General features: G+C 51.3%; 1 protein-coding gene across 2 annotated transcripts in view; it reads right to left on the bottom strand.

Moving 5' to 3' along the window:
- The window catches only part of CSNK2A2 (casein kinase 2 alpha 2), a 28,370-nt gene extending 5,484 nt beyond the window's left edge, over positions 1–22,886 (bottom strand). Inside the window, exons 1-10 of one of the 2 annotated variants that reach the window (XM_039382876.1) lie at positions 22,715–22,886; positions 22,368–22,479; positions 11,549–11,650; positions 10,781–10,831; positions 4,811–4,870; positions 2,567–2,650; positions 1,542–1,652; positions 1,231–1,332; positions 811–911; positions 23–171 (exon numbers count right to left, since the gene is read on the bottom strand). In XM_039382876.1, the coding sequence (XP_039238810.1) occupies positions 23–171; positions 811–911; positions 1,231–1,332; positions 1,542–1,652; positions 2,567–2,650; positions 4,811–4,870; positions 10,781–10,831; positions 11,549–11,650; positions 22,368–22,479; positions 22,715–22,818 (976 nt within the window). In that variant the 5' untranslated portion in view covers positions 22,819–22,886. The remainder of the gene's footprint in view (positions 1–22; positions 172–810; positions 912–1,230; positions 1,333–1,541; positions 1,653–2,566; positions 2,651–4,810; positions 4,871–10,780; positions 10,832–11,548; positions 11,651–22,367; positions 22,480–22,714) is intronic. The other variant, XM_027734000.2, reaches the window with a different exon arrangement.
- Positions 22,887–27,367: the final 4,481 nt, after the last annotated feature.

Below are 27,367 nucleotides of genomic sequence, written 5' to 3'. Positions count from 1 at the left end.
CCCAGCTACTCCACAGACTCACAAAAATAGGGGTGCTCCATGGCCTCCTTGGCAGTCAGCCTCTGTTGATGGTCATATCGCAGGAGCTTGTCCAGGAGGTCGAGGACTTCAGGACTGACCAGGTGTCTGTTCTCGCTGTGGATGAAGTTCTCCCAGCGCTTCCGGGAATGCCTGCAAAGGGACCAGCTGTCACCAGCACAGCAGTACCCAGAGGTCCCGGGGGAATCACCTGCCACAATCCTCCTCTGAGAAGAGAGGCTGTGATGAACGCTGCCTACAGCTTTTCCTTGCACAGGCGACTGCTCAGCAAACACCTGCCAAAAGGGGGAAACCCTCTTCTATACCTACACAATTGTATGGATGTCCTGTGCCTAGAAAAGGCATGATCCTTTCTGTCTACAGGGACTAGACAATGGCATGTGGCAGCAGGCAGGGTGACATCCTCGGGACCAGAATTTCTCTGACTTGCCAGCCAGCCTCACAGAAGTTGTCCTCACTATTCCATCCACCTCTTGTCCTTTTCAGGAATCTCAGCTGGGAGACTCTGAACAACTCAGCCCATGCTCAACTCCAGTGTCTACACCTCCACTTTGAGGATGTGAATGAGCAGGAGGGAGAAGAAACAGGGGATGGATCATGGGAGAGGCAAAAGGAAAGAGCCTGCATTTCAGTGATGACATGATGCAAGCAGCACTGTGACCCAGAAGATCGAGCAGGCCTTTGCTGAGAGTGCTTCCAGGGCACAGACATCAGTTTATCTCCCTCTCTGTGTCACAAGGAAAAAGGGCAGCATTTCACTTCTCCACTTACTGGCCCAGGATGTCATTGAAGTGTGGGTCCAGTTCTATGTGGTACTTCTTGAGATACCCATAGAGCTCATCTGTGCCCAGGACCTTCGCGATGCGAACCAGCTGGAACAAAAGGCATATTCAGAAAGCAGAAGGGCAGCCCACCACTCTTTTGCAGAGGCAGAGCCGCCCAGATCTAAGAGCAGTCCTTCTGGAAACATCCCAGATGGAAGGAATATCTCCCTTGAAACTTGTTTTTGCAACGCGTGCAGAAAAAAAATTCCTACACAAGGCAGAGAAGCAAAATCCCAGATGGCTTAACCAACATGCAACAACATCCTCCCAGCATGGTGATCTGACCCTCAGAACCTCCCCACCACACACACAGAGATGAGCTGGGGACAAACTTTTCGCGCAATAAGCCAGGTAGCAATGTCTTTACTTGGTCATAATTGTCCTGGCCGTGGAAGAAGGGCTCCTTTCGGAAGATCATGCTTGCCAGCATACAGCCTAAACTCCACATGTCTAAGCTGTAGTCATACATCTGAGGGAAAAAGGAGAAGCTGTCAGAAAAGGCACACTCACCACAGCCCGGTTCCCCAGCTGCACAGGCAGCCTCAGCCTTTGCACTTCACAGCCAGCCTCTCTCCAACCCAGGCAATGCCCTGACAGGCAAAACCAGACAACCCAAAGGTGGCTAAAGTGCAGCCACAAGTGACACCACTGGGTAGCAAGGAGGAGACAGACTCTTACTTGGTAGTCCACAAGGAGCTCTGGTCCTTTGAAGTACCTGGAGGCCACACGGACATTGTATTCCTGAGCTGGATGGTAGAATTCGGCCAGACCCCAGTCTATGAGCCGCAGCTGGACACACAGTAAAGACACACAGAGTCAGGAGGCACTTATGTGAGGCCATGCTGGCCAAACCTCTCAATCCCTTGAGCAAGTGTAGAGCCTGGGGTGGAGGGAGGCCCTCTGATGACAGGGAATGCTCTCAGCAGTGCTCTGTTCAGGCTCTTTCCCCTAACACCAGCTTGTGGGGCAAAGCCCAGCTTAGAGAGCTGCTCTGCCTCCTTGAGTCCGAGCACACTGTTACTGCTGGGCAGCTGGCTCCTGACCAGCACCACCAGCCACAGCAGACAGGTCGTTGCATACTAGGCAACAGATAAAAGTCTTATCCCACTGTTTAGAGAGGCTGGGCTGAAGGCAGTGTTGATTTTACCCGGGGGTTGAGAGCAAAAAACAGGGTAGGAGGGGGGTTCACCACATCCTGAAAGGCAGACCATCTCCTCTGCAGCCCCAGGGATGGATGACCTGCCATGTTACTGAAGGACAGTGGGTCCAGTAAGAGATTCCCTTCCTTATAATCCTTGCCTTGCCTGTTCAGCCTCTGCTGACTGGCAGAAAAGACCTGTGGAACAGCAACTAGTTCCCTGCTACAGATCCAGGTCCCTGGGGCAGGTACACACAGCACCCAATGGGGTATCAGTACCAGAATGGGGGAAGTCCCTGTGCTGCCCATTTCCACGGTAGTGAGCTGGGTACAAGCATTTCCTGTGACCTAACTAGCACATCCCAGCAGTGAGGAAGCCATGGACTCCCACTGTGGTGCTCCCCAGTGGGACTTTGGCCATCTCCTGATGCTGTCACAGGTGGAGGGGAGCCACTAAAGAAAGGTTAAAGGGGTCTGTGCAGCTGCCCAGGCTATGGGTACAGAGGCAGCAGAGTTTCAAGTTTTCCTAGAAAAACCTTGCTTATAAGCCCTGGTGTCACAGTACCTTTTTCTGTTGGTGGTCTATCATGACGTTGTGGGGTTTGACATCCCTGTGCATGATTCCCATGCTGTGACAGTAATCCAGGGCCTGGCAGACACACACACACATTAGACATGGCTGTAACCACAGGCACAGCGTTAGCAATATAATAGACAGTTCTCAGCCAGGAGCAAGAGCTCATGAGGAAGTGCTGTAACCCTGGCACAAGAAACTGGCATTTTCAGCTCTTATGCTGCACGTGGATGAAGTGGCAACCTGGCAACAAGCCTTTATGGATCTTGACTGCAGTCACAGTCTTGGAACTGTGTTCCCTGCACAATCATTGAAGAACACGATCCAGAGACGTGTCCCACCCGGTGACAAGCCCAATGCTCCAGCCTGGGTAGCCCTGTGCTTCCTAGGTCATGCTCTCTTCCCCAGAAGGGGATAATTCTTACACGCATACGTTTTTATGGCCTTCCAGTGCAGCTTTTCACCTGTGCCCCGAAACACACTTAAGCCAGAAAGTCACCTCTATCCTGCTGATTTAAGCCAAACCTGCAGTTAAAAAAGTGATAGCACACGAGGGAGAGCAAAGCTGCTTCAAGCTTGAAGGCAGGAGCACACATAAGCTCTCCAGCTCCATGACCTTGCACCACTTGCCCCCCCCAACGCAGCTGTTCCCTTGAGCAGGGGGGTGAGAATGTTGTTTTCTCATCTCCAAGGGGAGGGAGATCCATCCATCAACATCTATCAGATGCTATGAAATCTCCAGCAGCGTGGAAAGAGGGTACAGCCTGCAGTCATTCAATATGCAAGACACCAGTGCCAGGGAAGCAACGCTGTCCTTGGGCCCCTGCCACAGCAGGAAGCAAGGAGGCAACAGCTTCCATCACAGCAAGGCCTGAGAGAATATCCCTGCAATGACATGTGGCCTCACAACCTACAGGACTCACAGCACTGTGGTCCTGGGATCTCCAGCAGAGGAGATCTGTAACAGGTTACACAAAGTGCTTCCAGGGATGAAGCTGTTCTAGTGTCTTGTGTCGCCAAGGCTGGATCATCTAAACTTCATCATTCCTCCCACTCTAATCCCGGGTTGCCTTAGGCTCCCTCCAACCTCCAGTAGGAAGGTCCTTCCCTTGCAGACAGATGAACAAGCTTGGGGGTGCAGAGAAGAAAGCCTCCCTCAGGCCTGCTAGATCTCTTTCAGGAAGTCTCCTGCAGTCACCAAGTCCTGGAGCACAAAGGGCTTTCCCTCACCTGTTCCACTCATTTCCAGAGGCTGGAGAATTGGAAAGTGCCAGCCCAGAAATCCCAGGGCCCTGCTAAGACCTGACACAGTCAAGCTGCTGCTCCAGCAGGTCAGCACAGAACTGCCTTGGATGGGTTGAATCTGGAAGCTCTCCCTAATGCCCTGCTACCTCCCACATCCTGCAGCTGGAGACCCCTGAGAAGGGGCAGCACATCTCACAGACCTGCCATGTGGCTCCCTGAGCATTTCCACGGGGAAGTGCAAGCTAGGCTAGTTAAGAGGAGGTATTTAGGATACTCCTCAGCTTTCATCAGAAGGGCAGGGAAAGCTTTGGCTGGGAGGTCTCAAAGGAAAACACCAGTGTTATATCAACATATAACAGCTGGCATAACCAGAAGCTTTGTTCCCCACGACCACATTCCCAGGGTTCTGTGACCACAGGGCACTGAGCTGGCCAGCTTATTCTTGATGTGCCCTAGATCCCCCACCCAAAGAAACAGGAGTCTAAGATCAAGTGGGCAGAAGTCACCTTCTGGGTCTGCATTTGAACAGTGCAGCAGAACAAAGCCTGCAACTGGTAATCCTTCTCTTCCAGTCTCCCTGGAAACCCAGCTCTCCAGCCCTGCAAATGCCTCTCAGTGCTTGTCCTGGGTCTGGCTGGAGGGAGTTGATTTTCCTCACAGCAGCTCAATGGTGCTGGAGACACAGGAAGACCAAGCACAGCCCTACCTGGTGACTGACTACCAGTCACAAATGCTTCCTGAGGAAAGGACAGACCCCAGAGAATCAGAGGCTCTTTGGAGGTGACCTAAGGTCCCCAGTTTGGCTGCAATACCTCACAGCAACAAGCCAGGTAACCAGATCTCTTCCCAAGCCTTCCCAGGTTATGAGACATGGATTCTGCACTGAACACAGGAGAAGTAACCACTCAGTAGCACTGCCCCACGAGCCCTGCTACCGCTGCTTTCATTTCTGGTCTCCCCATCCAGACTGCCATATGCAATGCCACTCACCTTCAGCAGCTCATACATATAAAACCGAATATCAAAGTCTGTCAGGATCTGGTACAGTTGCTGAAACAGATTTGGGGAGGGAGGAAGAAAAACAAAAGAGACAAAAATAAATACTCCAGATTTGGATCAGTTTCGTTTCCTGCACCCCACTTTTCTCCAGTCATTGACCCCATTCCAGATTTCCCGTGAATGCCACCGTTCCCGAGGGCTGTCCTGGCCTCAGACCTGCCAGGGCTACACACTAGGGAATCCCAAAAGTATGCAAGAGCTCCTGTGAAATGCTACTGGGATCATTCAGACTCAGCTTCTTTCCAGCAGGAGATGGGCAGGCTGTTCAAGGAGAACAGGGCAAAAGCCCTTCAGAGCACACTGGAGTTGGCACAGATGATTGTGACTCTCTGTTGTCAAATCACTGTGATGACTTTGCATGTCAACATTGATGACAGCATTCAGAGCGGGTTGGGAACACATGAGCAAGGTGTCCAGGTGCTCAGGGTGTGGCAGGGAAACAAAAACTTTAACCTAAAGGAGCACAGGGTGGGGAAATACAAAGGGGAGAAGACAGCCTTAGAGCCACAGAGGCTCCCCTCTATCCCAGGATAAAGACTAATGCAACTCAAGAGCACAGAAATGCTTGTGGGGCCAAGGAGAGCACAGCTCAGAGTCACAGGGAAGTGCTTGTTACCAGCATGTGTTCACCACCCTCCTCTCCTGAGTGTCCTTTTGCAGCTACTCATGCAGAAGTGACAGAGATCCAGGGTGCACTTTAACCTGCACTGTGCCACCAGCACCAGCATTGGAGAACTCATCATCCTGCTGCTCCCATGCCAGCTCACAGCTGGCCCCAAATCTGCCTTCTGCTCCATATCTGTCACTGGCAGCGGTGTCAGCCCAACCCCGTTGGGCTGTGCTCTCATCCAGGGAAAGCAAGGCAAGATGCCAGGGCAAGGCAAGGAAGGACACTCAATAGGGCAGCAGTGGGACCAGACCTTTCTGCCCTTTCTTACAAACAAGGATCATCTCACAGCTCAGACAGATCACCGATTGCATCAGCACTGGAGCCAGCTGCCCATCATGGGCACCACTTGGCAGCTTCAGGAAAAATCCCAGAGCAAGGGATTGAAATTCACATTCCAAGAGAGCAGCTCTAGCCCTGGATCCCCTCCAGGCCCATGTTGAGATCCTCAGGTTCCTGCCTTACTCAGGGCCATCTCCAAACAGACACCCCCCACCCCCCGATACTGCTCTTGGAAATCATTTGACAACATACAAGTGTCACTTACACACACAGAGCTTTAACAGCCTCCAGGACAACACTGCATTGAATTCTCGTGAGCTGGGATGATCCTAACGCTTTGGAGCAACCCACTGAAGCAGACAAGTGAGCAGGGAGCAAAAAAGTCATAGCCACAAGCTATAGAGCTACAGCAGGGATAGATTTCCTGACTCTGATGCAGGATGCAGGGCCAGCAGAGGACAGCTGAGTCCTTCCAGAAGTCTGTTTAAATAGCTTGCTAAGTAATAAACACTATGAGAAATGTGTGTAAAACATGTCTTTCTGGCATTCACTACCCTGTTCAACTTCATCTGGCAACATCATGCACCTAGGGAAGGAGGAGGGCAGGAGAGGCAGTGGCAGAACAAGGCTAGACCTCATTTCCCCAATTCCCTGGCTCCTCTGCCTCTTACTGCCTATAAGGAGGGAGGGTCACTAAAGTCTTTCTTCACAGACCCGCAATGCTGTCACTTCTCTAACTCGTGGCCTTCAGCGTTGGACCATGATATGCCCATACACTGTTGGGCAAACAGCTTCCAAGAGATTTCCCTGGAAGAAACCCAGAAAACCTGTGAAACCCAGTCCCCCCAGTGCCCCATGCTCTGCTCTGTCCCTTTGGAGTAGAACTACCAGAAACATCACTGTGGGGATCACTCAGACCCAGCCCAAATCTGCTCAGCTAGCTGCCAGCACTCTGGATGCCAGGAGGCCTCAGAGACCTGGGCCGGTCTCCTTTCTCCATACAGAGCACAAGGAAAGGCCAAACCCACCCACAGGCAGCCCCTACCCCTCTCCAGCTTTTGGTGATATTTTGCCACACATCACATAACCAATCATAAACTAATCCTGTTAGTGCCTGAGGAGACAGAGACACGCTTCCCCTGCCATGGGGCTGACAGGAGCTAAATGCTTATTCCTCTCCCTTGAGTGAGCAGCACAGCTGGCTACGTGCAGGAAGCAGCATCTGCAAAGCAACAGGGTGGCTGTGAGGAGAGACACTGCTTTGGGGTGCAGAGCAGGCAGCAGGAAAAGAAAAGGAAACAGTTCCCAAAGCATTCTGGCCTTGGCAGCCACGCAAGGGAGGGGAATCTTTTATAACTCTGCATCTTTTATAATTCTGCATCGCTTATGCAGGGCAACAATCATTTTTCAAACAAACTTTGGATGCACAAGGATAAAACACACACACACATTTTCCCTTACAGCAATTTGGCCTGAAAATTCACCAAAGTGCAGGTGAAGTGGAAGACTTGACTCAAAAGCCCACTGAACCCACAACTCCAACAGGCTGAGCATCCTGAAGCAACCTTCCTTTGTTCACCTTTCTTGCCCATCTCCTCTTCTTGAGCTGCAAACCTGCTAATGTGTTTTAAGAATGAAATAGCAAACCCAAAGCATAACTGCTCCTCGAGAGCTGGCTCCGCCTCCTGCTTTCCTGAGGGATTTGCCTTTTTGGGGCAATGAAAAGCACAGTACCACGTACGTTCACAAAATATGTGACAGCTGACAGTGGCTGAATTACAGGCGTCTCATCTCTAGTTTGAAACCAATTAGCAAAAGACATTTAATTTCACTGATGATCCCCCAGTTGACCACGTGGCTCTGCAGTGCAGCTTTCATTGAAGGCAGACGACTGTGGGGAGTTTGAGTGCTCAGAGATGACAAGTAATGCAGCAGGTCTAAAGGGAAACACTAGCCCTGTAACACAAGCTGCAGAACACGCATTTAGTCTGGTTCCAACTCATCCTCCTGCAAGTACAGTGCCATCCCTTCCAGCAGGGACCCAGACAGGTAATTTAAGAAAATGTAATCAGCTCTGGGGAGGTATCACCTAAGTCTCCTGTTTATACCATCATTTAAAAATAGCCAAACCGTGTGGAATATAAGCCTGTGCTTCTGATCTGGAATTGTTCACAACCATGGCTTAGGCCCCACAGAACTGCAGTTTCTCCCTGTGCACAGACAGCTAAGGAAACCCAGTAGCCATTTTCATGGGTGCACTGACCTGAGCAGCATTCTGCCATTTGAATGGGCAAAGGGTTAACAATGGGCAAAAGCATTAACATTAAGCAAAAAATAATAATGCTGAAGGAAAGAAACAGCCAGAGAGGAGACAACTGAGCAGACATCCAAGCTTGTGAGCAACTACTGCCAAAAGGACAGAGAAAAAAGCAATCCTGTGAAGTGGTCATCAACCCCCTGCTGCACACGAGCTGCCCTGGGAACCCCCTCACACATCCTGAAGGTGATTTGCCAGCGAGATGCTGGTTCTCAACAGTGCTGCTGAACCCAGACGTGGACGCAGAGATAGGCAGATTAAAACAAAGAGAAGAGGCCCTTGTCACCTGGATTAGCTCACTGTGGCATTTAACTCCAGCAGAATTTGGCTGCCCTGGGGGATCAGGACTGTGGAGTAGAGAGGACGATGACGGGGTGCTTTCCAGCTGCTTCATGTGTAGAGGTACAGGGCAAGCAGAGACCTCCAACACAGGTGGTCTCATCTACTTTGTGCATTTTCTGCTTGGCATTTCAGAGCAAGGGAAGAGACAGCTTGGGAGCATCTGTTGACATCAGAAGAAGGCACCCACAGGCACCCTTAAGTAGCAGCAGCTCTATAATCTGCCAGTGAGCTGCAGCCCCAAGAACCTCCGCAAACAGGCAGAGAGCTCATGGGAGTGTAGCTCAACCAACCCACACACCCCAGACACAGCTGGGGAAATTCAGGTTACAAATAAGCTCTGAACAGGAGCAGCCATACCGCATGCCCTGGGGACACACTTGCGTTCCCAAGACGAGTTATTCCTGCCTTGTACCAATCAGCATCAGAAACTTTCTGTCTTAGACTTGCCCAGCTGTGAATTTGGAGTTCCCTGAGGAGCCAGGCTTTCTCCCAGGAGCCTAGAAGAGGTCTGCTGCAAACTCATACAGTTGTTTCTAATGCAACAGCCAGAGATGAGCATTGTTACTTCTGCTGTGGCCAGCCCACTGCTCCTTACTGGCTCCAGCAGTGCCTGCTCCAACTCTCCATGTGGCTGGGATGGCTGATGGATCATGGACTCTGAGCCCTTCATTTTTCAGTTAAGAGTCCCTGTTGGCCACCAGCCTCGAGATGCTGCTTAATACTCAACTTCATGAACATATTTCAGTTACTGGGTGATATCTTGGATGACAATTTTTTCCTCTAAGGACACAACAGAGTGGTATAATCACATTTTGACAGGAGAAACATAAAGCAATCCTTAGCAAGGTGCAAGCAACCTATTTTATCTCAAGCCACAGATTAAAAATAAAAATTAATTAATTAATTGATTGATTAAAAAAAAATCTCTAAATAGAAAATTAAAAACTTCCAGGATCAGCCTTACAAAGAGGCTGTGGGTCACCAGGAGAAGCATAAGGGTACATTCCCAACACACATGCAGCACTGAACAGCCCAGCTGATGTCAACGAAGCTCAGGCAAACCAAACCTGCTTTAATTAGCCCTGAAAGGTCACCACACAGCACTCCTCTCATGGCTGTTTACTTGATGGAGGCAACGCTCATCTCCCCGCCCAGAGCTGTCAGGGCAGATGCTGCTGCAAGTTACTATTATTCTGGCTCCTGCAGTAACTCTCTACATGAGATTAAACAGCACTTAGACCCCACTGCAGCATGGCTGCAACTCTGACTATGCACACACATCCCATCTGGCAGCATCCAGCTCGCCAGACCCACCCCAGAGGGACAGAAACAACGTGTCTTGCCCTGCACACAGATGGTCTGGGAGGCAGCTCCTCCTTTCCACCAACACCAGCCCAGAGTTCTTCTCTGGGTCTTTGGTGCATCTGCTTCCTTTAAGGCCTGTACCTACATCATGCTCCAGCACAGACAGGAAGAAAACCCACCATCCCATAACACGGAATGAAAGAGATCCCTGAACAGTGCAGGAGGGATGACTGCTGGCTTTCTAGTGGCTCCATTAATTCTCCACCACTGACTTAGTGACTTAGGGTAAAGACTCACATGGGGGAAGCAAAGATGCCATTAAAATAGGTGTGGCTGCTAATTACAGATCCCTTTTGTCTCTCAGTCTGTTGCTCCCAGCCAGAAACATCTGAGTAGCAGAAGTGGATGTAGCTGCACTCAGAGGACCCTCCTTTTGGGAATGGGTAATACCCCTTGGAGCTCCCCAGAAATCAGAAGAGCCAGGGAATATCCTGCAGCCTCAGGCAAGCAAAAGAGCTCTTAAGATGTATTCAAGAATGCTCAGTACCCTGCTACGAGGCCCACTGGCAGTGGGAACGTGTTTTCCATTCTCTGCCACCCCAAAGTCCCCAGGTCTGAAGGATTCCAGAAAAAAATTGGTGTCACCTGCTCCATCAACTGCACTGCTGTAAGCAGAGCACCACAGTACAGGGATTAACTTGGGCTGAATATACAGCACAGCAGTGATTACTAAATTGAGAGGGGAGTAAGAATATCTAACCTGTTGAACTTACTCCTCAGAGCTGGGAGAAGATGCAGCACACAAACTTTTTATTCCTTTCAATCTAGAGCCCAGTAACAGGTTTCTGATTTACATGGAGAAAACAAAGTGAAGCTGACATAGGTGAAAACTCCAAACTCCCCCCACAGCTCTTGAGGGTTATCTGGCAATCACAGCACTCTTAACAGAAATGGGAAGCCTCCCTCCTCCACACTCAAGCAAACTCACCTTAAAATCTGTGTTATTGATGTACTCAAACACCAGAGCAGGGGTCTTTGACTGCAAGGGAAAGAGAGTCATGGTTTAAAACACCCACTCGACCTTTCTTTGCTCCAAGAGACCTTAAAAAGCCTTTGCTTCCTGCCCAACCCTCACTAGGGAGAGCAGGGCAGCAGCAAGACAGGGAGAGCAGCACAGCCCTGTTCCTGTAAAAGGTGGAGGCAGCTCTGCTTATACCCCACACGCCAAGCACCACCTCGGCATTGTGGCCAGTGCTGCTCCTCCCCACGCCAAGGGGCAGGGACAGCACTAGGCAAGGCAGAATGTGTCACCAGGAGCTAAGCCCTCACAGCCTTCCTTGCAGGAGGAAGGTCAGCCAGGACTGCCAATGCTAGAGCAGCATCACTTCCTCTCATGGCTGCCAGCAGGATGGGAGTCACAGACCTCAGCCAGCTGCTCGTCAGAGAAAACTTCCCGGGAATGGGTCAATTGTGGCAGTGCAGACCAATGACATGATTGCTGGTCACTGGGTAGGACAGCAACCAGAAGGATCAAAGTGCTTCACTTCCAGTTGCCCTGGCTGGTACTTAGGCTCCAGATGCCAGACAAAAGCTTCAAAAGATTTCCCCCCATCAGCCATGAGAACTCACAGAAGACAGAAAAGGGGCCTTAAAGAGTCTGGGGAACATGGAAAGGAACAGGAGCCCATCCAAACCTGTCCCATGCCTGCAGCCAGAGGAAGGGCAATCCCACCACACACGACACACGGGCACCTACCACTGGATCCTTGACAGTGTCAATCAGATTAATGATGTTGGTGCCACCACGTAGATTCTCCAGAATCTTAACCTCGCGTTTTATCTTCTTTTTCTTCACTGGCTTAAATAGACAAAAGAAATTAGAAGTGAGAGTCCTTTCAGAAATGAACACTGATTTCTGCCACCGATTTGGAGTGGAACACATCACCTCCCCTCCTCTCTCTGCTCCCACCCTCACAAAAGAAAATTTTTAGCTCCAAAAAGGAGACAGACACCTTGCATGAACTAGAATTTCCCTCTCATTCATGAAACCTTTCCCCTCACCAGGGGAAATCAAACTACTCCAGACCAACATAACTGTGACTCCAGTGGTTAAAAGCACCTTGGACTGCTATGTGGTAACCTCAGCACACTGATTCTATGTTGTGCATTCAGAGCCACAGGATGAGCATGGTGGACCTATCTCTGCTTTTGCTTACCAGCACAAACCAGTTTTCTACTCCTTAATCCCAACCTGTTTTCCCAACGAGTACTTTAATCCCATGAAACACCAAGATTTCTAGTAAGCTCAAACACTGCTATGCCTGTGTGCACGTGTAGTTCATTATCATGCCGACTGCACAGCCCCAACTGCACTGCATGCCACCGCATCCATACACCATGATTGGTTTTAAAGCCTACAGACATTTTAAACAGTTTTGACTCCTCCTCTAATCTGTGCAGTCTCAGGAGCTCTCTTTGCAAAGTAAGCTTTTTTCTGGACATCACCCTGTGGAGAGTGACAAAGAACAGCTGCTCCCAAGGCAGGGACTCAGAGGCTGGGTTGGATTTTACACTCTGCTGATCCAGCGGTTCACTTTAATGCAAATAATTGTTTCTGTAACTCATCCCCTCCCAGGACAACTCTAGTTCTGTGCTTGCTGGAAAAGAAAGGCAGCTTAGAGGAGATAAGAGGTGAGACTTTCTTAATGACTCCTGGCTAGTGACCAGTGTGAGCAGCACTGGCTGCGAGTCACCAAGTCTAGCAGTCCTTCCTTGCAGAGCTGGAACATCCCCTCCTGCCCCACAGCAGCACTGGAGAGAGCTGCAGAGACACCCTGGAGGGACTGGTAGAGTCCTGTCTCAGGTTTGCTGATGAAAACACTTCTCTCTAGGCATTTAGCTTTCTAAAACATTCACCATCCAGCACAGAGTCTGGTGTGTTCGGAGGGGTGTAATGCAGAATGGCAAAGGTATGAGGCACCTTACCAAAGTGATACACATTAGCAGATGTCTGCGTGAAGGACAAGGAGCCACAGGAGCTCAACAGCTCAAACTCACCACCTCGCCTCTGCTGTAGCCTCCCACTTCAGGGTGCCGATGGGGCAACTCATACTCCCCATACAGGCAAATCCAAGGCAATCCCTGTTTCAGACCCCCCACAGGAATGTATGAGCAGACAGGAGAAGGAACAGAAGGTTTTATATAGTGGGAAAATATGGCATTTATGTAAGTGATAAAATATGCTGTCTTTCAAGGCTCTTCAGGTGGCTGGAACCTTCAGATTTGAATCCTGTCCTTCTCCACTTGCAAGTTAAAAGGCAGCAGCTAGACTTTCAAGCCAAAAGATGAGAATCTCAGCCCGAAGCAAAGTGCCAAAAATAACACCGATGCCGGCACAGGGAGCATCAGCACCTCATAAAGCCACTGTGGAAAATGGCAGCAAGGCCACGGCAGCTGCCAGCCAGAGCTGCAGTGATGTGGGGCAGAGCTCGTCGGGGAGAGGGCAACCAACAGCCCCGGGGCAGCACCCAGATACAGCTGGAGCTGGTGGGAGCTTGGAAAGACAAAGAGAACCAGCCAGAGCAGGGGGATGTAAACCAGCAGAAGTGAGGGCTGTATTTTTGAACCCCAGAGGAAGATGCTTCACCAGGGACTGATTTCATTTATGTCAGCATGGGGATGGACACCACCCTTGCGTCACCCACATGCACAGATCTTACCAGAAGGCCAAGATGGAATTAGAGGGCGTAATTTGGTTACTCTGCTTGTCCACTGAGGCAAATGCACACACAAGCTGTTTTCCAAGGGACTTCAAAGAGGAAGCTGAGGTACTGCCATCCCAAAGGCACTCACTGAATCACAAAATCACCACAGACATGCATCACAGCCTCTCTGCTGCAACACTTGCACCTGATCAGGAGCTGAAACAGTGCCTGAACACAGCCAAGAGGACCCAAAGCCCACTTTGAAATACCCTTTTCTTTGTATTGTAGTCATTTCAAGGGCCTTTTGCATCAGTTACATAGGGAAGGATATCCCTCTGAGATTTCCCTTTCTCCTTCTGTAGTAACTACTGTTCCCACAGGGGCAGAAGTTGTTGCCTTCCAGTTGTTTCCACGTTTCCACATTTTTCAGGATGGGAAAATGATGCTCTGTATTATCTCTATCAGAAATCTGGCCCTACCCACCACACACTTATTAAAAGACAAGAGCGGACAGAATCAGTGACTTTTGGAAAAAAAGGAGAGAAGAAAGTTGGTCTTTTTTTAATGAAATGCCTGCAGATAATTGCCAACAGCATCATCTCTGACATCACTGATGGAAGATACTCCAGCAAACACTGTCTCAGCAAGAGGGAGAGTTAAAAGCCACTCGCTGTTTGCACTTTTTCTTGCTAAGCTGCAGCAGTGCAGAGCCCAGGCCAGGTTGTCCACACATGGCCACACCATCTCCACATCAGCTGTGAGCCAGGACAGGGCCTGAGAGGCCTCAGGGCTGTAATCAGTACATCATCAGAGCGCTCTCCCCATGTGCAGCCAGCGCTCAGAACGGGGTTTTCCACCACTAGGAAAATAGGGATGAAGCAAGGAGAAATGCCACGGGCTGAAGTAATGTCATTTTAGAGGAAAAATTACTGCCTAGGAGTGTCCTCAGAGAGAGATGAAGGGGAACAGAGCATTTCCCCGTTTCAGATTTGCAGGAGAAAACAGGTAGAAAAACTGCTGGCCTCCTCCTCCTCACTCCACAGAGCTTTCACTGTGTCCTGCCCACATGTCCCACGCCATCGCTCCAGCCACAACCACAAACGCTGCCGGCCAGCCAAGGGCACATCACTGGGGCCCAGTTTCTGCCCAGTAACCAACTGCAAGTCCAAGTAACTGCTTCCAAGCCCAAGGTCTTGTGTCTGGCAAGTCAAGCACCTCGGTGCAAACCACTCCAGCACACGGCACACTGGAGGGAACCATTCAAACCAGACAAACTCTGTTGACTTTGCTCCTGTCCCAGACTCCGGTACTGTTGAAACCACAGGCAAACAGCAGCATATCAGCCATGCACTGGGATTAAGTCTGGGTTGCTACAACTGTCTCTCACAGTCACCCGATCTGTCTCTCCAAGGATGTTGACTCCAAACACCCATGGATTAAATGTGAACTGAAGCTATTATGGCCTCCAACCATCTGCCTCTCCCAGCAGGGATAGCTTCTAAAACACCGACCCTTGCAGCCAGAGTATTTTTAACCGTACTCATTTAAGGCTGTTCTATTAAACCAGGCTATGAACAGCAGCATTTCAGGTTGTTTCCTACACAGGCCAATCCTCCTGCCCTGGCAGGGGGATTTCCAGCAGAGGAAGGGAGCAGCCACCTCGACAAAATGAACTGCCCTTAAGTTTGATCCGAGTTTGCAAGGCAATGTTTTATACAGGTGCAGACTCCAACTCCATCTGTTCCCACACCAGAGGCATTTCAAGCTTTCCTCCATGTTGGGATTCTCCAGTGACCAGTATGAGTCAAAGCCTTTCCCTCTGAAATGGGCTCCAACACAGTCTCTCTGCTCTATGCAAACACCTATTTCCACAAAATCTGTAGAAACTTGACAGCTTGGAGACTTCTGTCGCATTTGGTTGAAATTGGCCAACCAGTGCAAAAACTACTGGGGGGAGGAGGGGGAGAAAGGCTGACAGACAGCAGGATTGCATAAGGCTCGTTTCCATAGGAAACCAGGCTAAAAGACATGTCTCAGTTTAACCGTGTCTACACTGGGAGGGGTTTAATTACTTCTACTGCAGCAGTACCCTTAGAACAACATTACTGTCTAGCACAAGCCAGTTTTCCAGATTCCCAGGAAACTGCTCCTTCCTCAGGCAAACTGGAAGTGAGGTGGCTGTAGATGGTGGAGACAAAACATGCAGTTCATGGCTGTCCACTACATTGAGTGCCCAGAGAAGAGGAACAAGGTGACCTCCAGCCACAAGAGGATGGTCTCTGCTGGATCCAGCAGCTCTCACTCGACTGTCCCCAGCCACCTACCCTTTGCTGCAGGTTTCCCACCCTATCAGACAAATGGATCCCATAAGGTTGCTTCAATCCACTTGAAAGTCAGGCAGAAGAGGCAAAGACAGCAATGCAATGCCATCCCTCTGCAGAGGTGAGAAATGGCACAGGATAAGCTTTGCAGTCAGGAAGATACAGAAGAAAACACCTCTGTGACCAAGAGAAGAGATCCTGGGTCATTTTCCATGAGATCACGTAAGCTTGTAAGCAGGGAAGGAGTCCAGCTGCAGCAAACACCAGCTGGGAGAATTAACATTGTTTGCTAAAATAAACCTTTAAATACAAGGCTGCAGCCATCACTTCCTGTCTTGAAAAAATAAATGGCTGCCTGGTTAATCATCTTTTTTGCCTGGTTTCTAAAGCAAAGGGAGCACACACTCTTCTGTCAGGTGCTTCAGTTCCAGCCTTCCCCAACAACCTGGGGGCCCATTGCTTGAATTCAAGCAAAGAGAGAAATTAGGTTTGTTATCCAAAGTTCTCTGCGCATTTTCACACTGTGAAAAGAAAGCAGTAACCAGGAAGGCATGTGAAATACCAGCTAAGTCCAAAGCATAAAAATCATTTCCCATTAGCCTAAAGCAGGCAGGCCAGCAGGGCACACACACTGCCTGCTGAGGAGCACACGTGCTGCTCTGAGGAAGTCCCAGAAGATGCTGGGTTTTGCCCAGCAGGTGCTCTGAAATGGAACTGGGGTTAGCGCAGCGGGGAAGAAGGTTTAGCAGTCAAAAGATACAAACCCATGAGAAACTGAAGTGATGTATTCCATCACCCCACAAAGATCCATTCTTTGCTCACCAAACCTGAATAGCCTGGAAATACCATGAAGCTTCCAGCGAACAAGCAGGGAAATCTGAACACACAATGTCCAGGACCAGCAAAAGGCTTAAGCAGCATCCCTATGACAGGCTTTAAACATTTAAAAGCTGGCACTAGAAGCTCATTTGTCTCTAGCATTATCAAAAGAATCACAATAATCGGCCTATAAAGCCCGACGCCAATTGCTCAATAGGAAAATTGGCTTCAGAGCAGCTCTGCTTATTTTGCCAGACATCAGCTGGGAAACCAAATAATAGTATTCAACAGAGCTACAAAATCAAGGAGCCCACTCGTGTTAATATTCTGTTGGTTGTTTGCATCTTACCACTTCCAGTGTGGGAATTCAAACTTTCACGTACCCTGAAACTCCTAAAGTACTTTTGCTTTTTTAGTTACATAAAATATACTTAAGCTCGGTAGAATATCCCAGCACATGTTACAAGGGCAGTTTCTTTCCTTCAGAATGCCTTTCCTTCCAACATGGCAGTCCCCAAACTGCCCTCCTGGGGCTTCAGGGCTGCCCACGATACATCAAAACTTCTGCAGCCAACTAAAAGGGAGGTGCATGAGGACCAAGCCCTGATCCCCACCACCACCATTACGTGGGATGAGAATCATTCCTTCAGCCTCTGCCCCAGGCCCCTGTGAACAGACACAGTGCTGTATCTCACCCTTCTCCACACAGGAGCTGCAGCTTTGCAGCTCATCAGCTCCTCGGTGCTACATCACCACCACCAGAGTTACCAGCTGCACCTCCAGGCCTCTGCGAGACACCCAGTACTGTCCCAGTTGGTCTCAGCTCAAGCTCAGTGTGGGCAACTGGTGTTTAAAAGAGAAGAGCTGTGTACCCGGCTCTCTTGCAAAAGGGCTCATTTCAAGACTGCCAGAGGAGGAAGTGGGCCAGAGGGAGCTGATACAGTGCATGCAAACACAGGAGGAGCGAGAGACACAGAGCCACCAGGAGCAGGCATTGAACGGCTTTGGTGGAAGGTCACCGATCCAGTCAAAAGCTCCAGCCTGAGGGACCAACATCATCCAATCCTATTTCCCTGTGCAATCCCTTCTGCACACCACCAGAGGAGTCATTTCAGCCCTCACCTAGAACATACTGATGTATGTGGGCTCTGAGCTTTTAGAGACAGAAGAAAGTTCACCAGAGCCACAGGGCTACCTCCCCCAACTGGTTCTCTAGCTACTAGAGATAATCTGAGTTCAACACTGGAAGGACCTTCCAGCAGTGCCTGGTATGAGCAGCAGCTCTGGAGGGTTCACACAGCCCAAATGGGGCAACAGGGGAAAAACAAAGCCAAACAAACAAGAATGCACTTGTGAAACCACGTACATGGTTGAAAGTTCCAGTGCATGGACTCAGCACAGAGGGACAAAAGCCACCAAAGGAGAAAGGGGCTATTTCATCACTGTGGCACAACCTCCATTTCATTGGTCCCTCTCCTTGTAGCACCATTCTTCCCCTACCTCCACCCACGTGTTGTGCCTATGCAAAGAGCAACCACACAAGGAGATAAAACAGCCTTTTTCTGATGGGTTTAATCCTTTGCAGGCAAGTAGAGTGCACATGGACACATGGGCACATCAGGAAAGCAGGAGGACTCCTGACTCCTGTACAGACCTGCCAACATGGATGCTGTAATCTCCACCCTGAGCAGACACCAGGATGGAACAGGAGACTGGGCTGTGAAGGACAGGGTGGTACAGCCAACACTCATCAACAGCCCTAACTGCAGGTAACTCTAACAGCACTGTTCTCACTACAAAATATCACCCACAACAGTTACAAGAAATTTGGAAAGTTAACCTTTGGCTTATAGAGTAGCAACAGTTCCCTCGGGAACACTGTTACCCCAGACCAGAGGATTCACTTTCAAGGCACACTGGGAGAACTCTGGAGCTGCATCAGCAGAAAACTGAACTGAGAAGCTCATCAAAGGGACAGCACAGACTGACCTCAGCAGCCCACCACAAATCTGAATCTATGTTGTTAGATATGGAAGAGCAGAGCTGCACTTTAGATACCTGCATTGGACATAGACCATACATGACTCACTGGAAACAAGCATGTCTTAAACTTCCTTTGTACGTGCTGAGGAATGTCAGACCTCATCCTGGGAGTCGAACCTTAGCATCAAATTTAAGCAAGACACGACAGCACGTACAGGACATGTTCACACAGTCCCCCTTCCTGGCATGTCCCGCCCCGAAGCAGGCAGGAAGCATGTCCACAGCTGTACTGATGCCAGCCAGATCAAAAAGCCCACAGGAGCCTCCAACACCAGTGAGGCACTGTGGGAGCAGAGCTGCTGGCTAACTCCAGGCCCTCCTACCCATGAGGGGTAGGAAGGTCAGTACAGTGCAGAGTACCCCCACTTCAGCCCCGGGATTTTTTTTTCCTGAATCTTTGCTCCCCGAACAGGTTGAAAAGGTGGGGAGTTGCCCTCCACCTCACTTCTCAAGATAAAAAGCTTTTTGGCAGGAGGTGTCTGTGTGGCAAACCAGGCCCCTGCCCCACTGCTTTGCCTACGCCATCCTACGCAGGGCATCCTGATGTCCTGCTGCAGCGGAGTGAGAAGCAACCTGCTTGTTTTGCCTTTTAAAAAAGAGCTGCAGAGTTTTCCCAGGAAAAGTAACATTAAGAGTATCATATCTGTAAAGAAAAGCACTTGACCCAGGAAATGGTAATGTCATTGTTATCTGCATGTTCTTAATTCTCCTCCTTTCCTGACACACATGATGACCACAATTAGCAACATACCATTTTCCCATAGGATTGGGCCTGGTCCTGCACTTGGGGTAGCAGAACTGAAAGGACATGCTGGGTACTGGCCAGGGAAATGGGGCACCTTGCTTTATGCAAGCCCAAAAGGCCTGGGGCACTGTGGTGCCAATCAGAGTCATCAGCTCCCTGGCCTTGTCCAGTGCTAAAGTCTTCATGAGGCACTCGCAAACAAGGTGAGTGGCTGCTGGAAAAGGAAGATCCGTTATCTACCCCTTCATGCAGCACTAAACCAGGACCTGTGCTCTAGTCTCAGCTTTGTTTAGGCTGAGGGACTTGCCCAAAGTCACACAGGAAATCTCTGTGGCTCAGTTCTGCATCAGACAAAGGGTGATAAAATTTCCTGACCTCTGTGGAGGAGGGTACAAGATGTTCAGGTAGCACAACACCAAAGTAGGGGAAGAAAAGGCAGAGGCAGAAGAAGTACTTGCTCTGTGCTAGCTTGAGCTCAGTAAGGATAAGATGCTTCAAAGAGAAAGGCTGGGAAGAGACATCAGTCACTTCCCACGAGGCAGAGATATTAAAACAGTGACTCTTGCTAAAATTCACTCTAACACATAACATAAACTGTCCTTTCAAAAAAACTTAAAGAGAAAGAAGCAACTGTGCTAAACAGCCACATCCATCGCCCAGCAGCAGTATTCCCCTTTGTCCCATCCCTGCAGCCATACAAAATCCTGAACATTGCTGGTTGCATTTCCCACCTCACAGGACCTGAATTCCTCCTGAATTTGGAGGAACAGAGACACCCAACCTCTTTGCTAAGGCTCCACTGTAGATACATGCAATTACATTTGCAATTAAGTTTGAGTCTAGTTACGGGAAACCAGAGGCAATTTCCACAGATCAGAGTGATGTTATTGCCACACTTCACAGGTTTTCATAACATACACAACGTGGTATTCTGAAACTCACTTTTCACTGACCCACTTTCCACTGAGAAGAAAGTTCATCTTTATTTATCTGGACCTTCTGCTTTTCCTTGCTCGCTCCCAGGAATGCCGTCTGCATGTTAATGTAAGTGGGGAGAGCCAGGGGAACCAGTGGCAACACCATCCGCTTCAAATCTGGGACAAACCAGTCTCCTGCTTGCAGGGCATTAAGGCAACACATTCAGGCCCCAAGGAGAAGGAGCACCCAGCTGCCCTCAGATGACTCTTGCCAGCTGACTCACCGTCCAGAGCTGACAGGCTCCCTAGACGTGACAGAGTTCGGCTGCCACAGGGAGAGGAGCATCGCTCCAGGGGAGGCTCTCTGGGCTGGGAAGAGGTAAGGAGCAAGATTTCCGACGACTTTCCCTGCAATCTCTTCTCAGCCTCCTGGTGCCTTTCTATGTGGGACAAGACCTGGGATCTCAATAAACCACAGTAGTCCTGAAGAGGCCATCAAGGGCTCCAGAGCAGCGTGCACAAGTGCACAGTTTCCCCAGTCCAGCCACAAGCCATCTTGCCATGAACGCCAGCTCTGCACCGGCTACCTGTGCCTAGTGCCTCATTGCAGAAACTCCTGCCTGCACCTACTTAAAAAAAGACAAAAGCTCAAACCACATAAAGCATCTAAAGGAGGGGGAGGCCCAAAGAGCATGCCAGAGGAACTTGGCTTGGCAAGGGCACGTGAGCTTCCCCACTCTGCCCTGACGTCAGGCTCAGCCACACAGTCTCTCCCAAACAGCTCACCTGGCCACCTCCTTGCCCACAGCCAAAGTCAGGGTGTGTGTGCCTCCTCCCAGAGACAGATGGAAGATCATACCTTTCCCAGGAACGCTGGCTGGACAAACCATGACAAGTTCTCTGGGAAGCTAGGGCAGATCCCAAGGAAGCAGGCACAATGAGTGAGTGGGGATGTCAGCAGAGACTGCCAGACACACTATCCGAGCGGATCTAGCAAATGCCTTAAGGCTACAGCCCTGCAGAGACACATGTCCTAGGGAGCTGCTTTTCTTAGTGGCTGCAAGGGCATGCTGAGCTCAGACCCCCCTGCACGCTGTGGATGAACGGGTGCCCAAATTCTTAGAACACCCAGGGTCAGAGACCGGTTCCCACGTGCTCCTGGGGAACAAGTGACAAGTGTGGCTGGTCCAACAAGTGACAGCCACAAGTGTCAGCCAAGCCAGAACCAAATGTACTTCAATTCTAACCTTTCATTTCTCTCCCCTGCCTACTCCCAGATCATCAGCACAGGGTGCTGCTCAGTTACCACAGCTTGCTGTGAGCCTGTTGCTTCAGTGTCAAACACAGTAAGGCATGCTCTGCACTCAGCCATCCCAAACTACAACCTACCACTGCTGCACGAAGGTCCCCATGGCCCGACCCCACCAAGGCTAACACCCCAGCACACGGGTCACTGTCGCTGACACATTTTGGACGGGCTCCTTGAGTCTCCTCAAGTTTCCATAGTGTTTATGGTCTGACTGTGGTGAAGTTCTTTCCTATGTTAGATCCTCTAAAAAGGACTGAATATAAAATTTTGCTTTTTTGACTGCTGAGCATCCCGCAGCCTGGCTCTGGAAAGGCCACATGCCAGCTGTCTGGAGGTTAACAGAAGGATTCCCCCCTCTGGGCTTCGCATTCCTGTTGACATGGCAGCCCCTGGGCTGTTTTAGACAGGCATTGCCAGATCCGATTTGCCAAGCACATGCAACGCTGTTCAAATGTCAGGACTCGTAGCTCTCCCCCTCCAGAGGAGCTCCCAGCCCAGAGCTATGCTGGACAAGGAGGGGTGGAGACATCAAAATATTGCTACAGCACGTAGGATACCAAATCCATTTCCAAACCCACCATCCCAGCGCCCTTAACAAGCAAACACAAGTTTTGCGACGAAAGAGGAGATCCAACAGCCCTTTGGCCCTGCCAACACAGCCCTCTACCCCTTGCTCCCAGCCACCACGAGTTCACACACCATCAACGGGACACTCACCTTGAGGATCTTCACGACGACCCTCTCGTTGTTGGTGATGTTGATGGCCTCAAAGACCTCGCTGTACTTCCCTCGGCCGAGCTTTCGGACCAGCTGGTAGTCGTCCTGATTGCTGCGGGCACCAAGGGGAGAGGGGCGGTGGGGGCGTGTGGGTATAACCAACAGGGCAGGGGCCGGGGGAAGGGGGGTACTCCTCTCCCAGCCTCCCCCTCCGCCGCCCGCAGCCCCCGGGACCCGCCCAGCGCGGGAGCGGGGGGTCAGGGAACCCTCCCCGCGGGCCGAGGCCCTTCCCCAGGAGGGCGCGGGGGGCCGGGGGAGGGAGGGCGGATCCCCGCGCGGCGCTTTACCCCCAGCTCGGGACGTGCGACTCGTAGTCCCAGTACTCGCGGCTCCTCAGGCTGTTCACCTCCGCGTACACCCGCGCCCGGCTGCCGGCGGCCGGGCCGGGCATGGCGGCGCCGGGCGGCGGCTGCAGGAGGAGGAGGAGGAGGGCGCGGGGCCGGCGCGGGAGGCCGGCGAGGCGGGGCGCGGCGCGCAGGAGGGCGGCGGCGGCGGGCGGCGGCAGGGCCAGGCCGGAGCGGGGCCGGGGCGGGGCGGGGCCGGCCCGGGGGCGGCGGGCACGGGGCCCGCGAAGGTGCCGAGGCCCGGGCCCGGTGCCGGCGGCGGCTGCAGGCGGGGCCGCCCCGAGCGCCGCGCAGCCAACCCGGAAACGGCGCCGCCGCCACCGCGCCCGCACAGCGCCGCGCGGCGCCCCCCGGCGGCGCGGAGGACCGGCCACCTCCTCTCCCTCCGCCCGTGGCACCCGCCGCTCAGCCGCGGGGTCCCGCCACGCGAACACCCCTTGTCCCCTGTCACTTGTCGCCTGTCACAGCGCTGGCACACCCTGGGGCCCCGCCTCAGCCGTGTTACCCGCCACAGCCTTCTCTTGTCCCCACCACGGCAGCCTGTCACACCCCCCGCCACACCCTGACACGCTCGTCACTCCCTCGGGCCATGTCAGCTCTGCCACCCTCGTCACTGACCTCAGCCCGGGCACACCGCTGTCACACCGTCACCCCCACCATCGCCTGCCGCAGCCCCTCTCACATCCCTGTCGCAGTCCTTCGTTATCCCCATCACCCCATCACCTCTTCACACCTTCCAGCTGGAGGAAAGGCTCCATGTCCCTTTGGAGGGGCTCGCAGAGCCACGTGTGGCTGAGGTGAGGCACCTCTGGAGGTGATCTGATCCAAGCCCTGATCCAACCCGATCCAGCTCCAGCAGGGCCATTCAGCACTGGCCGCCCAGGGCCGCGTCCAGATGGCTTCTCAATACCTCCGAGGATGGAGCCTCCGCAATCTCTCTGGGCAACTGTGCCAGGGCTTGGTCATCCTCACACTGAAAAAGTGTTTCCTGACGTTCAGAGGGACCCTCCTGCGTTCCAATATGTGCCCACGGCCTCTTGTCCTGGCACTGGGCACCACTGGGAAGAGCCCGTCTCCCTCTGCTTTGCACCACTGCTCCAGTCCCTCACTCATCTTCGTGGTCGCTCACCAGGCTCTCCCCAGTGCATCCCTGTCTATGTTGTACTGAGGAGCCCAGCACTAGACACGGGACTCTTGGGGTGATGCACCATTGCTGAGCAGAGGGGGAGCATCTCCTCCCTCCACATTCTGGCAACATTTTGCCTAAAGCAACCCAGGACACCCTTAGTCTTCTTTGTAGCTTATGTTCAGTTTGGTGCCCACCAAGACACCTCCAGGTCCTTTTCAGAAAAGCTGCTTCACAACAGAACTGGACCCAGTTTTGATCCCTGGGATACACTGCTAGTGATTGGCCTGCAAGTAGACTTTGTGCCACTAATCACTACACTCTGGGCCAGTTTTCAATCCACCTCGTTCCCTCACCTCCCTGAGTCCTAGGGGAGCTGCCAACCCCAGCTCTGCCCCAAGCCCATGCCAGCTGGGTGCAGGCAGACCTCAGCACCAGCCACCAGCCCGTGAGGCGGCAGAGCAGAGCTCGGGAAGCGGGTTGCTTGCTTTTACTCTGGGGCTGTTCCTGGCTGGCCTCCAAACATCAGCTTAGGCTCAGCTGGAAATCAGCCTTGGCTCCAAGCTGCTTCATGCTGGTTGTTGAGGAGCCTTTCCAGCCTGCTGATGACAGGAGGAGCCTTTCCAGCCTGCTGATGTCCTTCCTTTTCTGTAGGTGTGCACTTTCAAGTCAAAACCAAGGTGAGGCTGGAGCCATCAAACTCTGTGTGGATTTGACACTTCTTGATATTGCTATTAATGGGAAAAGTAGCACTTGGCAAACAGAGGTGATAAGCCTTAGGCTGCTCTCCCACTTTGAAGTACATAGGGAGATGGCTTTCTTTTCCTTTGGGTGCTACCAAAGGAAAAGGACCCACAGGGTCATTGAATCACAGGGGTAAAGCTGAGGTATGTGCAGGGTTTTGAAACTTTGACAAAACCTAAGGGTAGTACCTCTGGAAAGATAAGCACGTGGAGTCAACTCTGCACAGCAAAACTCCATGAGCTTTCCAGGTGCCTGAGACTGAATGATGAGAAAAACCATCAGGACTTTATCATTTTATACTGAAGGCAGTCCAGGCAAGACTTTCACAGGATCTTTAGAAAACAAGGAGGATGTGTTTATGAGTCTCACTCTCTCAGGGCACTCAGCCCTGGGGAGAAAAGGCAGATGTGACACCCACTCCTGCTGAACCTGTCCTAACAAAGCAGGAGGAAAATCAGCTGTCCTTGGGGAAGGCGGCCACTCCAGAGTCCAGCATACCAGCCCTTCCTACCAGGGCTGCAGAATGAAGATGAACATCATCTCTTAGGACCTAGAGGAGCCACAGAAATGCATAAGCAAAGCAGTCAGCCCCTGCATAAACTGGAGTTCATGGCAGCACATGCAAAGGCTGACACCTGAGACACAGGTTGTGCAGGTGGCTGTTTCATAGAGCGACAGCTGGAGCTGCCCTGCTACACAGCTGAGGTGTTCGTCTCTCCTAGTGCATTCTGCATGGGACCACAACAAAATCCTGTGTTAAGAGGGAGATTTGCCTTCCACAGGGTGCTGCTGTTTGGGCAGAGACACTCAAACATCAAGTTGGCAAAATTGTTTCTGATTGATAACTTTTCCGGTAGTGTATGGCTGGGTTGTCGGCAGTTTCCTCGCTGGGGACATCTGCCTTGGTGCTTTCCAGTGGGACACAGGCAGGCTACCAAACCGGCTTGCCAGGCTGACTCCTGGCAGGAAAGCCAGCCAGTGTGCTGCCAGCTCCTCCAGCTGGCGCCTTGGCTGCCTGGTGCCTGCTGGCTCCTGATGCTGCTCGGCACTTCCCACAGCAAAAAGCCCTGTTTGCAGTTACAGGGAAGTTTGCCAAGCTTTACCTACTTTCACTGCAATGCTAGTGGGCTGATTTTATTATTATTATTACTATTTTCAAATCTGGCCAGAAAGGTCCAGCTGTTTCCCAGAGCAAAGTCAGGGAAAATATATTTTCAGCCATTAAAAATATCATCTTGTCTGAAGACGAGATCTCTGCAGTCTGGTGTTTGGCAAGGGACAAATCCCCTGGCAGAGGTGTACTGGATCTCCTGCTGACCTCTAAAAAGCTTTGTGTATTGCTGGACAGAGCTATAAACTTCTTAAAACCTGCACCCCACATTCCTGCAGATGCAAAACCTCTGGGCTCTCCATTGATGCCATACCTGCTCACCATCCTATCATGACTCCACTGGGTACCCAGCTGCCTTTCCCCATCCTACTGAAATATTGCCTGTCTCAGGCTAGAGCATCTCAACCATGGGCTGGTGCAGATATCTGATGTTATAATTACCTTTGCAGTGTTAATCAGCCAGTGCACACAAGCACTGCTTTGTAGACAGCTTTTAATTCATGTCCCCATGTTGAGCTTTTTCATGGGAACCCCATCCCACCTGAGGACCTCCAGGCTATGCCACATATGTCCCCTCTTCCTCATCTCAAAACCTTTCAGGTCCCAGAGGAGGTCAGCACTGCCAAAGAAGCATGATCCTCACAGCAGGTGTCACGGGCAGCACGGGATTCCCCCGCTGAGGCCAGTATGAACCTCTTCCTTTCCCCAAAGGACCAGCTGCTTCCTTGCCAATGCTGCTGGGAGACAGGCACCTCTCACAAGGAACTGTGGCCTCCCAGCAGCCTGGCTTTAACCTCGGAAATAATGAGTTTTCATCTCCGTGGAGAACGAAGCCGGCCTGACTCTGCACAGAGACAAAGCCCCAAGTTTGCCGCCAGCTCTGCCCACAGCAAGAGGAACACGGCGCTTCTGTGAGCTCACACAAAGCCTCCCTTGTGCAGGAGAGGATCCAGCCAAACAAACGATCTCCTTGGCTGCATGTCTCCTGGTGCTCCATCATTTTTACTTTTGGCTGGGTTGTTCCCACAACCAAGGAAAATTTAACAAGTAAAAGCATCTGATAAAAATCTATTGACCGCAGTAAAGCACCAACCCAGCCAAACCAGTCTGTGCAGCACAACCCTTGCAGCCTTCAGGATGTGTCCATTCAGTTTGCCACCTAGAAAAACAAACTCTCTGTGGTACTTGCAACACCACCAGTGTGGAGGCTTTGAGTAAATCTTGTGTTACCAAAGCGCAGAGAGATGTTTGAGAGATACTTCCTTCCCCAGGCCCGGTTCCCTGTTGTGCAAAGACAAGTCTCTTATGTCATTTGCTTGGCATTTCTTTTGTGTTTCTCTTGTTGTGTTTCCAGATCACACTGCTCCCCTTGCTGCTGGCCTTGGCACTAAGGTCCTGACTCCTGGTGACAGAAGTTCTGGCCAGGTGTCCTGCAGGAATGATGCACCTTGTTATCGCTGAGGAACTCTGCAAGAAAACTACTTTTGGCCACTGATGCCTTCAAGTTTCACAAGGATTAGTCACAGATGGTTCAAATCTTGCTTTGGAGACAAATCTCAAGGCAAGACTTGACTTCAAGACAAAATTTTAACCACCTGTGAGTAATCCTGCCGGA

The sequence above is a fragment of the Pipra filicauda genome, unplaced genomic scaffold, assembly GCF_003945595.2.
Source record: "Pipra filicauda isolate LSUMZ 115617 unplaced genomic scaffold, ASM394559v2 scaffold289_size944018_pilon, whole genome shotgun sequence".
In the NCBI taxonomy this organism is placed as follows: Eukaryota; Metazoa; Chordata; class Aves; order Passeriformes; family Pipridae; genus Pipra; species Pipra filicauda.
Note: the sequence above shows the minus strand (reverse complement) of the source record. Positions and strands in the feature narration are given on the sequence as shown.